Consider the following 13,829-nt stretch of genomic DNA (forward strand, 5'->3'; position numbering starts at 1 on the left):
TTATCTGTGACAATTATAATCTGTTCTACAGTTTTAATGTCATACAGAAATTTTAGCAGTTTTCACAGATTAGCAAATTTTATCCTGTATGGAATTTGCCCTACAACTCTATAAAGAGCAGTCCAGGAAAGCTGTGAGGTTATAATAAGGCAAATACCAAATCTCAAATGCAATAAATAGCATGTATTCATATGCCTTATGTCACATAGACCCAGTAATTATGAAAAGGCAACCTGTGATATCTAGGAGTATGGTCACTGCAAAAGAAGTATTCTCTTTTCATTAATGAAACTTTTTTCCTCAAGATATTAATAACTAAACTACATATAAATTAAACCTGAAAGAGAATTTTTTATACTAATGTACTTAGAATCTGAGATTTCTGGAAAGACAAGTAATACTGCAGTTAGAACTCGTCTCTCACCACTAAACCAATGTTGTGACTGACAATTATGCATGCATGCATTAACTTCACTCATAATTCTTTGATGAACTCTTCTTATAAAGTGCTTTATTTCTAATAATCATTCACTTTTGCTTTACATTTTTCCTGTATTCATATAAAGAGCTAGTTGAAATTTAAAATTTCCAGCTTACTAAAAATGTCAACATTTAAATTTTCCTTTGTAAGATCAGGATAAAAAAAAGCTTTCTTTAGAGATACAAATAAAATTTTTAAAACTCAGTTTAGAATCTGGTATTTTTAGAATTTTGAAGCATATTTAAAAAGTTTACCTAGGGATTTTAACTGATGTTTGGTCACATTTATGCCTTGCTATTATTTTTGATTAAGTGATTGCTGTATGTGATGTACCCATCATGTGGGTACATCACATACAGCAATCATTTCAAAAGACCACAGGTAAAAAATTATTAAGTATTATTAAAGGAATAACTGATAAAACATTCCTCAGTTTTTAAGGAGTGTTTTTATCAACAGTTAATAGTAATGATTTTCCCCCTCTCCCACACAAAAATAGCTTGAACAAGAATGTGAAAATATGCTATGTCAGTGGAAGCAAAAGGCATTCTCTAGATGATGATTCAAATTCATTTTCTGAACTACTGAAAAGAGCAGGAACCTCCCCTGCTCCAGAGAAATCTCCTATGGAATAAGCTGGAGGGGCAGAACTGCAGCATCTTCTCTATTACTGGTTTTGTGAATAATATCCATGTCCCTCATCTTTTAATTGTTTGTTTGATTCTTGTTCTTTCTCTGGCTGGATTTGTTTTATCTGGTTGATTTTTTTTGTTTCCTTGTATTCAAGGAGTTTCTTGTTGTTGATGCTTTATATTAATTACATTCCTTTTTAAGTAAACAATTATTTGAATGTTAAAAATAATGAAATTGAATAGCTCTCTGTTTATTATTACCTGAAGCACTAAAGGAAATCTTTTAAGAAGAGCATGCCCAAAGCAGTTTCAAAGTAGACATTCTTAACTATCATATCTCTATACTATCCCAAATCCCCAAAACATGGAAGAAATAGTGTCAAATTAGTTGGGCTGGTGGAAAAGAAAGTACTGGCAGTAATCCAAAACAATTGGGAAATCTGTGAAGAAGGAACATTAAAGAAAACTTTCTAACTGGTCAAGGCATTCTAGCAGAGAAAACTAAAAATGTACATGGTCCCTAGATCTGTCTTAGAAGTTAATCATCCAGATAAAGTCTTCAACAAATTTTATGATGCTGTCTATTTAAAGTGGTCATCAAAAAGCTACATGGGGGACACACTCCTTCAGTTCAATTAGTTCACATAAAAGAATCTAAGGCCAATGGCTGTTTTTCCTCTAAGAAAGAAATGTGGCAAATAGCTCACATACTTCAATGCTTTGAGGGTTTTTTTGCTAATTAGTTTACCCAATATGGATAGCCCATCTGTTTCTATCACATTTACTTATTTAGACTTCCATGCTGCAGAAGTGGCAACATCACATATTTTCCCCTTCATCTTTTTTGCTTTCTACAGACATGGCAGGTACACACAGCTGCAGTGTGTGCTCCCCTGCTACACTCCCTGTAAGGCCCCTTTCCACAGGTTTCTCAGAGAAATCTGGCTGGCATCAGACTGAAGGGCTCAACAGAACCTTAAGACATCTTTTTTGTGTCCAGGTGGGGGCAAACAAAGGTATATGAGCAATGACATCTCTACCCAGCAATGCAGCACTTGCATTCCTCCTCTCCTGGAAAGAATGAGAGAAAGAGCAATAGCAAGATGATGCCTGTTGTGGGTTTCTGTAAGCTGGTGGGTTTTTTTTCTTTTTTGCTGTTATATCACCATATCACCACACCAGATAAACAACTGATATACCATAAATAACATGGTTGTTACTAAGGGTTTTAGAGATACTCTTCCTTCATAAAGCAAGCCTTTACACTCACCCAAATATAATGAAACAAGACAGGAGGAGAAACAGAAAGGATGGAATAATTGTCAAGTCAATCCAATGATAGTGATGGTACAACTGTAACAGGTGACAGACTGCAGAAACAGGAATGAGGCAGTAATAGGGATTAAACAAGAAATGTTGGGGGGGGGGTGGAATGGGGAGAAGTAAAATTTTAATTTCTTAAGGTCTGTGGAAATGGAGGAAGAAAGTAAATGTTCCCTACCACTGAACAGTATAAAAAGGAATATAACATCCCTGGAATTTGATTTTCTTTCTTTCAAGATCCAAAAAGCACAGCAGTAAGACAGTCTGCTGCTCTTATAGGAGAAGAACAGCAAATTGGAGCATTACAAATAACCATTAATCCCCCCCATATTGCTACTTCTCTCTAGCATGAGATAATAAAAGGAAAACCAGCTGCAGACTAGTTGACTGGCAAAAAAATCAAGAGCAATGGTAAAAGGAACACCATGAGAAATTGTAAAATAAAAATAATATAGAATATTTTAGTCTCTGTTAATCTAATTCATACTGCCCTTTCAATTAAGTCCTAGCAATGAATAACACTAGAGTCAAACTGATTTGAGTTACATATAAGGTTAAAAAAAAAAGTGGGGACACCAGACCACAGAAGTTAGCAAAAGAAATGGTAAAATTGTCCGAGGTTATATAGCAAAGTTATGTTGCATTTTATTTTGTAAGAAGGACTTCAACTATATATGTGATAAAATATACATGAAAATCTAATTTTTTAAAAGCAAATCCCAAGATCCAAGAACAGTAAAAAGCACCCCCACATGATATTTTCTCTCCAGTTGTAAAACACCTGACACAAAATATTTGGTCAAAATACTATCCACCAGTAATTAATTACGTATTTTGCACCAGAATTTAACCTCAGAGAGTGGTGAGAAGGAAACCAGTAATATCTCATGGGGTTATCTCTGAACAACCTGCAGCAGAGACAGGACTCATTAACTTGACAGAACTCCTCATTTGTGCCTCTTGGTTTTGGTAGTAAAAGTACAGGTGAGTCACATGATGCCCATATGCATAAGTATTTAGATGTCAGAGATGTAAATTAAGCTCTAACCATAAGGTACCTTTGAATAATTGAAAGTAATCTAAAAATTCAGAAGTCTGGTCTTCTAGAATTCCTAGAATAAAGACATATTTTTATAGTGCAAACACTCGGTTGCGCGATTAAGAGTTTTGTGTGTATGTGTATTCTCCTTTTTTGTTTGTGATTTTGGTTTTTTAAACCTTCAAATTGTGTGCCTTATGTCTACTCTTTACTTAGACACTCTCTAAGTTATTTTTTAAAGGAGTACTGGCAAATTAATTGCACCATAAATCCCCATTGCACCATGGTCCTCACATGGAAATTATGGAAATTTTGAAAATTTTGTCCCAAATCCCAGGGGCAAAAAAGGACTACTTTTAGCTCTCTAAGGGTGGAAAAGTTCCTTCCACATTAAAAAAGCTGGTCATCATCAGGGAAGAGACAGAAATACAGTTTACTTCTCAGGTCAAATAAACTTGTCTGAATTCTATAGTATAGAAATACCAAAAGGAAGTAAAATAATCACCAAAGGAAGCTACATTATAAAGGTCACTGAATTTTAGCAAGAGTAAAGCAAGAGTGAGAATCAATGCTGCAAAGAGTAGTACTCACTGACGCTGTTCAAGACATAAGAAGAAATAATTTACCAGAGGATGCTTTTTACTACAGTGTAAAGTTCTTCCACCCCATTCCATTCAAATGCCTCACGTAAAACATTCAAAAGAAACTGATACTGAGATACATTGCTATGCAATAGACCAATCCCAAATGACAACTAAACAAGCAAAAGCAGCATGACCATCATCCGTGTAACCAGTGCACAAACCAGAATGAGTAGACCTATGCCAGAACCAGTAGCATTACACCTAAGCTGTCACAGTCATTTCTAAATGATTGATTGCCTCTGTGTTTGAAAATTATTCTACTTCTCCAGGTCGTTTCACACATTTTGGTCTGTGTCAGGAAGCAATCCCATGATCATTAGAAATCTCTTCTTTAGTTACTCCAAATGGTCTCCAACTTTTAATCAGCTATCAAATATAATATTCTCTCAATGGAAAATTTTCTTCCCTACCCCACTACTGATTAAAAATAGCTACCTTCCCCAGCACTTTTCTCTCTAAGCACCCTCTTTTTCCACTGAGCCATCAAAAGTCTACTAGTTTTAGTACTAATTTAAAGATCTAGAATGTCTCTTTCCTGATCAGCTTTCAGCTCTTATTCATCTTCCTGATGCCCGTGATCATCTGTCCCACTTTAGTCACTTTGCAAAACGAGGGAGGGGAGGGCATTCACTTGATGGGTGGGCTTTTTTTTTTTCCTTGTTGCTGGTCTCTTCCAAAACACCTGCCTGTTTTTCTTTTACACAGTTAGAAGAGTTTCTGAGCTCTGACACAGGAGAGAGAAATCAGTTACTGCTCCTTTATTGTAAGGGCTATTTAGCTGTTGAGACCGAACTATATACACAAACTGTCCTCATTTGCCTTGACTAACACCTTTTTCTTAGTAGTCTCCCCACTCCACCCTTGGAAATTACTGTCCTGGCAACTCCTTGCAATAAATCATCCAGCAAAGTCAGTCAGCCAATGCTGTCAGCTATCACAGCACTTGAAATGTGAAATTCCTCAGCAAAATTCCCCTTTTAAAGCTGTGTTTTAACAGGCTTATCATATAGTAGGATATAGGGGTTTCTACTAGGTAAAAAAGGAAAAGAAATTTGAATTACTGAAAGGCAATTTATATAAAATAGGCAAAGAACTGATTTCTTGAAAAAGTAAAGAATTAAGAAGTCTATTGATTTATCATTTAAACTATGCATAAGTAATGCAGCTCCCTATGCTATAACGTGGACCACTAAGTATTCATAGTCACGCAGACATACTAAACTCTTAAGCAGAACAGTACTTACAAGATCTTTACCAAGATTACTTCTGAAAGAATATTGCATAGTCTCCTAGATTTACTCCTTAGATTCACAAAGGCTTCAAATCCCAGCTGCATCTTTATTCCATGTTTCCTTTCACTCAACACTCCTCCCCTTCCCCAGGTGTGTCAAGCCATTAATCATCATTAATTCCCTTCAGCACATGCTTCTTTAATTAGCTTTATCAATATTAATCCAGAAAAAGATAATTAGAAAACCAGAAATATATCTGCACTGCTTGTAAACAAACCCATCATCCACTTATCAAATGTATTTTGTGCCTGAAGTGTATTATTTCTCTAATTTAAAATGTTCACGTTTTGGGGCAACAATCACATCTCCCACTATTTTTTATACATCACTCTCACTTCATTTTATACATCTTGCATTCTGACTGCACTCAAAAAGAGGTAAACAAAACATCCTCACAGCAAACTTTCTCTAAGGTACAAAAACTTTGACAGTTGATGGTTATGCTTTACTAAGTCCTTGTTTTAAATGTTTTAAATGCTTCTGATGAGGGCTCCATACACCCTTCCTTCACTCCTTTCTGTGCCATTTCACTGTGGTGCCAGTTGAAAGGAAAGACCTTTTTATTTATTAATTCAAAACAAAGGAGTGCATGAAATATAATTTTTTTCTAGTAAAAACAGAAACTGCAAGTTTTCTGCAGTTTTCTATTTATCATACAAAAACATACATCTGAAAATAAAAAAAAAAATCAAGTCCAAAACCAAAACAGATTCTGATGATTGCTCTGAAAGACACTTGCTACTTTTATTAATAGTACTTGATTTGCACCCTGAACATTTTAGCCCACTATGTTTGCCTTGGCAAAACACCTTTTACTCCTACAGGATATGATGTCTACAATTGTTGTCAATGTTTTCACAGATTTTTGTATTCATAACCTACTGATTTAATTTTGAACCTTTAAGTATTGTAATATGTTAGTGTTATGAGTAAGAAGAAAAAATGTGATTCTTAAATAAGCTAAATGTGACAGCCTGAGGTATATTATAATACAAAATAGACCCAGCTGTTTAGTACTTGCAAAAAGTAATTATAGATGGCTCTGACTTCATAAATGTAACATCTGGTCTTTGTTGCACCAGAAATATCAGGCTCTTTTACCTATCCTGGCATATGTATCTGTTTCCATTTGATTCTGGTATTATTCCGAAGGGAATTACCAATTTCTGTTGGTAAAACTACCCTTGCTATAGGTAGGACCAATGTGCTTCCAAGGAGAAATACCCTGATTTACACTGCACTTAAACACTTAGCTTTTGTGCCTTCAGTGTAACAGAAATCCATGCTGAAGTGGATTTGTCAAGCAGGAAACTTTTGATACATCCATGGCATGTTTGAGGATAAAAATAATAATTCCTCAGGCTAATTAATCTCTGATAAAACTCCATTAGCTTCAGAAGAATTACTGCACTGATTTTTTCACACATTTGAATTAAAATATGTGGCATAGAATTTAGCAATATTCTCCATTATGAGACAGAAATAAGCAAAATATAATTACAACTAATGGGATACTGTCATTGTATCTGATAACAGAAATGGTTGCATCTTAATTTTCACAGCAGATATCTTTGTCAGGTGTTCTTTGAAACAATTTTTCTAAGTCCTTTAAAGCTCTTCTCTTTGTGTGTTGGCCTCATTGCAAATTTCTATATTGGCTAGGTTTTAAGTTTCTCTTGCCTAAATAATAAGGAATTGATGATGGCCACTAAGGTAAATGCAGAACGGTAGAGAGCAGCTAGGGCACAGGATGTGAATTAGAATGCAGTGGTTGATCTGATGTCAATACAGCCTCCTCTTAACTCCCTATCCAGTGGGCCCTCATTACTATAAGGAGCAAAAACTAGTAAGCATAAACCTTTATTTCAGCTTAACCTGACCAACCTAAATTGTTTTTATTAGGAAGCATAGAAGTTTTCTGGACATAATATTCTAGAAACATTCAACAAAAAGATTGATAATAACATGTTGGATTTCATTCCTCTCATTAGTGTTTAAATATTCAGATTTTCTTAAAGGATGGATAGTCTTATTTCCACTTAGTTCTGCTTGTAAGCAATGAACCCATTGGCTCAAATCAGAAGACACAGCTTGCAAAGAAAGTGGAAAATTAGAGATTATCAGCTAAACAGTGTGGTTGCATTTAAAAGCAGGAGTGGGGTGTTCACTGTTTATCAAAATTTCACAGACGTGTCTGTAAGTAAGATTTTGCAAAGAGAGGAAAGTAGCCGAACATTATATGTTTACTGTGTGTCTCTCAACCACATAGATTACTCAAATAAAATACACATAAACTGCACAATATGTAAAATTAATGCTTGCAGTGCAAGTGCACCATTGTAAATTGGATTGCCTATAAAATAAGTAATGATGACAGCTATTTTTTATATGTATGATTTATGTCACTGTTGATCATATGGCATTACACAAAAATGCACAATTAGAGATGCAAGCAGCAGCTCTACTCATTTCAGCTGTCTGCCAAATGGTATGTTATGCTATCATCTTAATTTAATTATTCTGAAGCAAGAGAGGAAGATGCTCAACTAGGTTTTTATCAATACAGAAAACTAAGGCTTAGAAGAAAACCTTTTTTCTAAAACAGTCTCTACATTTTGTTGTCTTTCAGCATTAAGCAGCAAACACTTGGCCTGAATTCTATACACCTATTTCCTACTGAAAGAGTGCTAAGTAACCCCCCTGTATGAGCATGAACATGAATTTGAGGGATATCTATATGCAGCACAGAGAAAAATTACTTTTTCTAGTTTTCAGGTCCATGTCATCCACTTAGGGACTATTTTTGCAGCAAAGTTTGTGCATACAGCCTTCCACATATACATGACACCACACCTTGCTCTTCAGTATGCAACATACAAAGGATGACTCAGCAGCATATAGTACTTGTATCTTTATGAAAATGATTCCAGGAAAAGTTTGTTATGAACTATGGGTCTAACTCAATACCCTATCAAAGAGCAAGGACCTGGCCACATGCATTTGTTTTCCATTTAAACAAGCTCTTTTTTTCCATACTGGTTTCAGTAGGCAGACAATACTCTAAATGGACGTCCCATAAAATATTCACATTACTAAAATCTAAAGCCTGATTATTTATCATACTGATTGTAGGGTTTAGTGACAACTACCATTTTATATCTTTTCATGTACCTTTTGCCCTGGCTCCATTCCTTCAATATGCTCTGATTCAGCAGACCCTTCCCCAGCTGCCATTTTCCTTTGAATGTGTGCATTTTGTTCACGCAAAGCTACAATCTGCAAAAGAAAGAAAGAAAATGGTAAATATATAGAAGAAACCAGAAAACTATTGAGCAGACAACTGCTAAAATCTATTAACAATTCAATCCTATGTTGGCCATTTGTATTATCTGCAAAATTGTGTCATTATATGCAGAGCGGTTTAAAAACCAAACATATGAATGATGTCTAAAGGCCATTAAAGATGCAAAGGAACCCATAAATGACACGATTGTCAACACTGTCTTGTCTTCTATCCTTATTTTGTGGTAAGATACATTTTTTGGCTTGAAAGATGAAATAGCAGTTAGCCACTGTTTTTTTTAACCCTGTGAGAACAAGATTTACTCTTCTATATAGAATTCAATGGATGCCAAACTGGTGCTACAGGAAAACAGTACCAAGAGGCTGTGAGTCAAACTCAAGTGATGTAAAACAAAGTGCTAGTTTTCTGTCAGCCTCCCATCTGTTAGTAACAGCAACATACATTTCACATGTTTTTGTTAAGAAAAGCATGTACATTAACACTCTCATTGACTATTTTAGCACATATACAAGTAGGTTTCATTGTATTTAAAATATTGGTTATTTATTGGTAATGCTACTAAAAATCCCATGCAGCTACTGGAAAATAAACTGCTTTCTCTCTGACTTTGTGGCTTACTCTCAGGCAATACACAGGATAGAAATGTTTAGGTCCTGGTTTTGGTTTGTTTGTTTGGGTTTTTTTGCATGGTATACTATAATATGCCAGAAGATCTGGCTAATATGAACAATTTATTTTGTTAAATTGCAAGTTATATATCTCTGTATTGTTCTACTTTCCTGGCACATACAGTAAATGATTTCCCTGATGAATAAAATTGTGTATTAAACACAATAGAACAATGGTACAATGTATAGATGCCATTTTTGGAAAGCTGGTGCAAGTTTAAAGAGTTCTGTCACTATATTTTTTCTGCATAGATCCTGAGTCAGAAACACTCTAAAAGAGTGTTTGTCCTAGAATATAAAAGCATGGCTAAGAGGGAGAATTTAAGGTAGTACTACCCGGTAACTGTGTGCAAGTTAAGATTTGTGTGTTAGCAAGTAAGATGTGTAAGCAAACCAAGATTTTGTGGGACATTTAATTTATTTTAATTTAATTTAGTTCTAATTGACATTAAGATAAACTTACTTTGATCTGAATAATTTAATTTCAATTTGAAACCTTTTTTCTAACTCTTTTAAAATAATATTTAAGTGCTTATTCTAAAGACTATTCGAATCACTCTGACCAACATTTGCGATGTAAGAGACACACCACTTTAAAGAACTTTTCCTTCATATAAATGTTGAAAATTTCTGTAATATGAGATTCTGATGTGAAGGCTGATTCACTGCTCGCTAAAAATTCCAAGTTCCAGCCCTTGCAGAAGTCATATACTCCCACTGATTTCAGTGCCATGACCAAGACTTGCAGGCAAAATTTCATCCAAGCAATTATAAGAAACCACAAGAGTGGGAATTAAAACTGTCTGAGACAATCTGTGTCTTTGGGGTTGCACAAATACACTGAACTTTAAAGCATTTTGCTTAAATAAGAATAATGTCTGTCTCAAGTAACAGAAAAAGGACTGTTATAATCTCATTAGCATAGTCGTGCTTTGTACATATTAATCAGTAATTTAATATTTGTGGTTTGTTTTCTGAATAGATTCACCCCTTTTTCTTTATGGCTGAAATAGTTCTCAAATCAAAAGTACTGATGTTATGGTTTCCACCAAACAAAATTAGCCATGAATTAGTGCTAAAAGATATTTTCAGATAGATTAAGTGAGATACTTCAACACACCGATCATAAAATTTTAACTGATGTAGAGCAATTATACATAATGTGAAAAAAAGGTAAAATCATAGGATATGTTAATTGACAGGCAACAATGGATATGTATTTTTCATATGATAATCTTTTGTTGATCCATTAAAAAGAAGACATCACTATGCCTTCATTTTGAATTATCACCTGTATCTAACACAAATCCTTAACACCACTTAAGCTGAATAAGAATACTTTTTAAACACTAGTGCAAAACCTTGTCATTTCATCACATATTCAAAAGAGTTTAATTTTTCTAAGCCTCTACAGGTCTTTCGGTACTATAGGACCACAACATCCCAAGTAAGTAAATAAATAAAATGAAAAAAATCAATTGTCCCTTTTAAATGACAGGCAAATAAAAGAATGTTATGTTGTGTATAATTATTTGGAGTGATTTGCTTGACTTTTAATGCTTGGGAACAATCACTTTGCCCAAAATGCATCACTGCTAAACAGTACAGTTTCAATAGTTTTATTACTTTAATGAATGCAGAGCAAATATATACAGGAACAACAAGGAGTTTGAAGTCTGGCACATCGTAAAAGTTTCAGCTCTTGGTTAGTCATCAAATAACAGATCCAAACTGTGAAGAACCACACAGCTAACTTGTCTTCATACTTGTTCTATTCTTGACTTAATGAATCTATTAAGGCAGAATTAGTTCTCCTAAGGAAGCATGGAAATTTTCCAGTGCCTTACAAATAAATAAAAATTTTTGCTTTTCTCTTTGTTGAAGCAAAAGTTTTTAATTGCTATCATACTCTTATTTCTGATTTAACTTATTTCTGATTTAACTTATTTCTGATTTAACTTATTTCTGATTTAACTTTCTTATTTATTACTTATTTCTGATTTAACTTTCAATAATGTGGAAATTGTTTGTAAATGTGCTAATTTAATCACTGAACCATTTGTGTAACTTTTCAAACAGGTTGCCAAAACACAGAAGAAGGGTTGATGATCTGGGTGAAGACACAGATGACGATATATTTTTCCTAGGTAGATTCCAAAACTTCTTCAATTCTAATGATCATTACAACAACAAACAGTAATAACAGCGAAGATCTAGGTAAGAAAATCATTGTTCAATGTAGACAAAATTTTGTAGTATTACTTTTAAGAAATGCCTATTTGTTCTATTGATATGTTTATACTTATGATATCCAAATTAAAATATTTACTACAAAACATGTCCACAGACAGCTTTCCTAGTACCTATGTACTATCTAACCTCTAAGGTAAAATTCCTGATGGTTTCCATGCTAAATTCTTTGTTTTGAAAAGTAAAAGGTAATGTTCTTGAGGATGGAATCATAGCTGAAAACAAAAAAAATACCCTCAACTCCCACCCACACCCATCACAGATTAATAGAAAATAAATGTGGATAAATATCATTATTTTATTTAGGATTGTTGAAGCCAAAACTGGACAATCAACCTAAACACTGAAGTCCAAATTAGACCTTATAAAATAGGAACAAATATATCACATATAACACAAAATTTTGTCCTTATCAGCTTCTGCTTGTGAACCTCAAATGATTAGATTCCATTTCTAAAATCACAGACATTATTTTCTTATTTAGCACACTTGACCACAGTAACACCTTTCAGTGTGACTCTAAACAAGAGTAAAATTTCGAGTCTCTCCATAATTGAGTTTAAGATAGCTTCCTGTTCCAAGTCTAGATTTGGCTCTCTGCCTTCTTTGCCAAGCTCATTCAGCAGAACTGAAAAGATCTTTCTTTTTTTTTTTTTTTTTTGTTTGAGAAAAATTAAGCAATTGTCAGTTTAAGAATAAAATATAGAAGATTACTTTTCTAGTTGAACCTTTCTAACTTTTGTAGCTTAAGCCCATGAAAATACCCTCTAATCTGAAGAAATATTCCTTCAGTTTGTTCTCTTCTCACCGGCATGTTGATCTGCAACATTCTTCTCACTTTTGCTTGTTAGTTTTATGCCTGACAAAGGCCATCAAAATTTTAAAGAATTTCCATGGATTTAGATTCTGACTTCCAGATGCCAAAGGTACTTCAAAACAAATGGCACAATTTCTAAAGCCCTACTCCATAATAAAAGTTCTGAACATAACCTTATACAATTTCTGTCTTTCTGCATCAACTATAAAATAATTTCAAAACCCCTAAAGCCCAACTTTTTGAATTTAGAATTTTGGTAAGTACTTCCACAATGCCATCCACATAAATTCCCTCTAAAATCTTAGCAGAATTTGTGTCCATTTTCTACAGACAGCATGTGACAATTTTTTTATAAAGTTAGGATTTGGCAATTCAGACTCAAAATAACAACTCCTCTCCATTTCAATAAATGGCCAAGTCTACATATCATGCCTATACACTCAATAGTCTGAATCCAGATTTTAAGGTACTATTGACTCCAAATATTAAAATACACCATAGAACAGTAAATGAATACATAAACCAGTACTGATCTGAAGAAGTACCTGATAGAGCCATACCCATTAGCCATGATGGTGAAAAGGACAATGTCATAAGACAATAATTCCATAATGAATAAAGAGAACCTCAGATTATAAATCAGGTAGCATAAATTCTTTCTATTTAACAAGGGAAACAAGGGAAAAGTCTGATTCCTAATCTTAGTAGGACATTGAGATATAAAAATGAAAGAAATAAAAGATTCGCATGATAATTGAAAAACTATAAAACTGTGAAGGATAACCAAAAAGGAAGTGAAAAAGCAGGACATAAAAAACGGAAAAATATGAACTAGACTTGTTAGACAAAATGAAAATATACTGGAACACACAAGCTATACATGAAGATGAAGCGGATTTATTCACAGCACAAAGTCTCTCATTGTACAAAAAATGAAGCAGGAAAAGCACTACTCCACATGTTTACTTTGGGTGTACTGAAAATTAACTAATTTAAAATTGAGAGCTGTGAGATCAGAATCCATTTCTAAACATACAAAATCCTAAATGACCAGGTACCTCTGCTGCTGAAACTTGTTTGAGTGGCCATTTTTTACCTCATTACAGTTTCAGGCTTCAGGTAATTAACTTTACTGTGAATACTTAATATACTTTTCTATATGGTAATAGCAAAAGCTAGATGCCCTTAAACTGAAGGAGGGCAGGTTTAGATGAGATATTAGGAAGAAATTCTTTGCTTATAAGGTTCCAGTGCTTCATTGCTTTATGAACAGCTTGCCCAGAGAGATTGTGGACTCTCCATCCCTGGAGGCGTTCAAGGCCAGGTTGGATGAGGTTCTGAGCAACCAGGTCTAGTGGAAAGCATTTCTGCCTGTGGCA

At 34.2% G+C, this 13,829-nt stretch overlaps 1 protein-coding gene across 14 annotated transcripts in view; it reads right to left on the bottom strand.

Annotated features, from left to right (window-relative positions):
- The window catches only part of PPFIA2 (PPFI scaffold protein A2), a 289,083-nt gene that overhangs the window by 65,718 nt on the left and 209,536 nt on the right, over positions 1–13,829 (bottom strand). For all 14 annotated transcript variants that reach the window (XM_085045788.1, XM_085045781.1, XM_085045796.1 and 11 more), the window contains one exon: positions 8,583–8,687. In XM_085045788.1, the coding sequence (XP_084901914.1) occupies positions 8,583–8,687 (105 nt within the window). The remainder of the gene's footprint in view (positions 1–8,582; positions 8,688–13,829) is intronic.

This window comes from Lichenostomus cassidix, chromosome 1Aa (assembly GCF_008360975.1).
Source record: "Lichenostomus cassidix isolate B80296 chromosome 1Aa, HeHo_3.0, whole genome shotgun sequence".
Lineage (NCBI taxonomy): Eukaryota > Metazoa > Chordata > Aves > Passeriformes > Meliphagidae > Lichenostomus > Lichenostomus cassidix.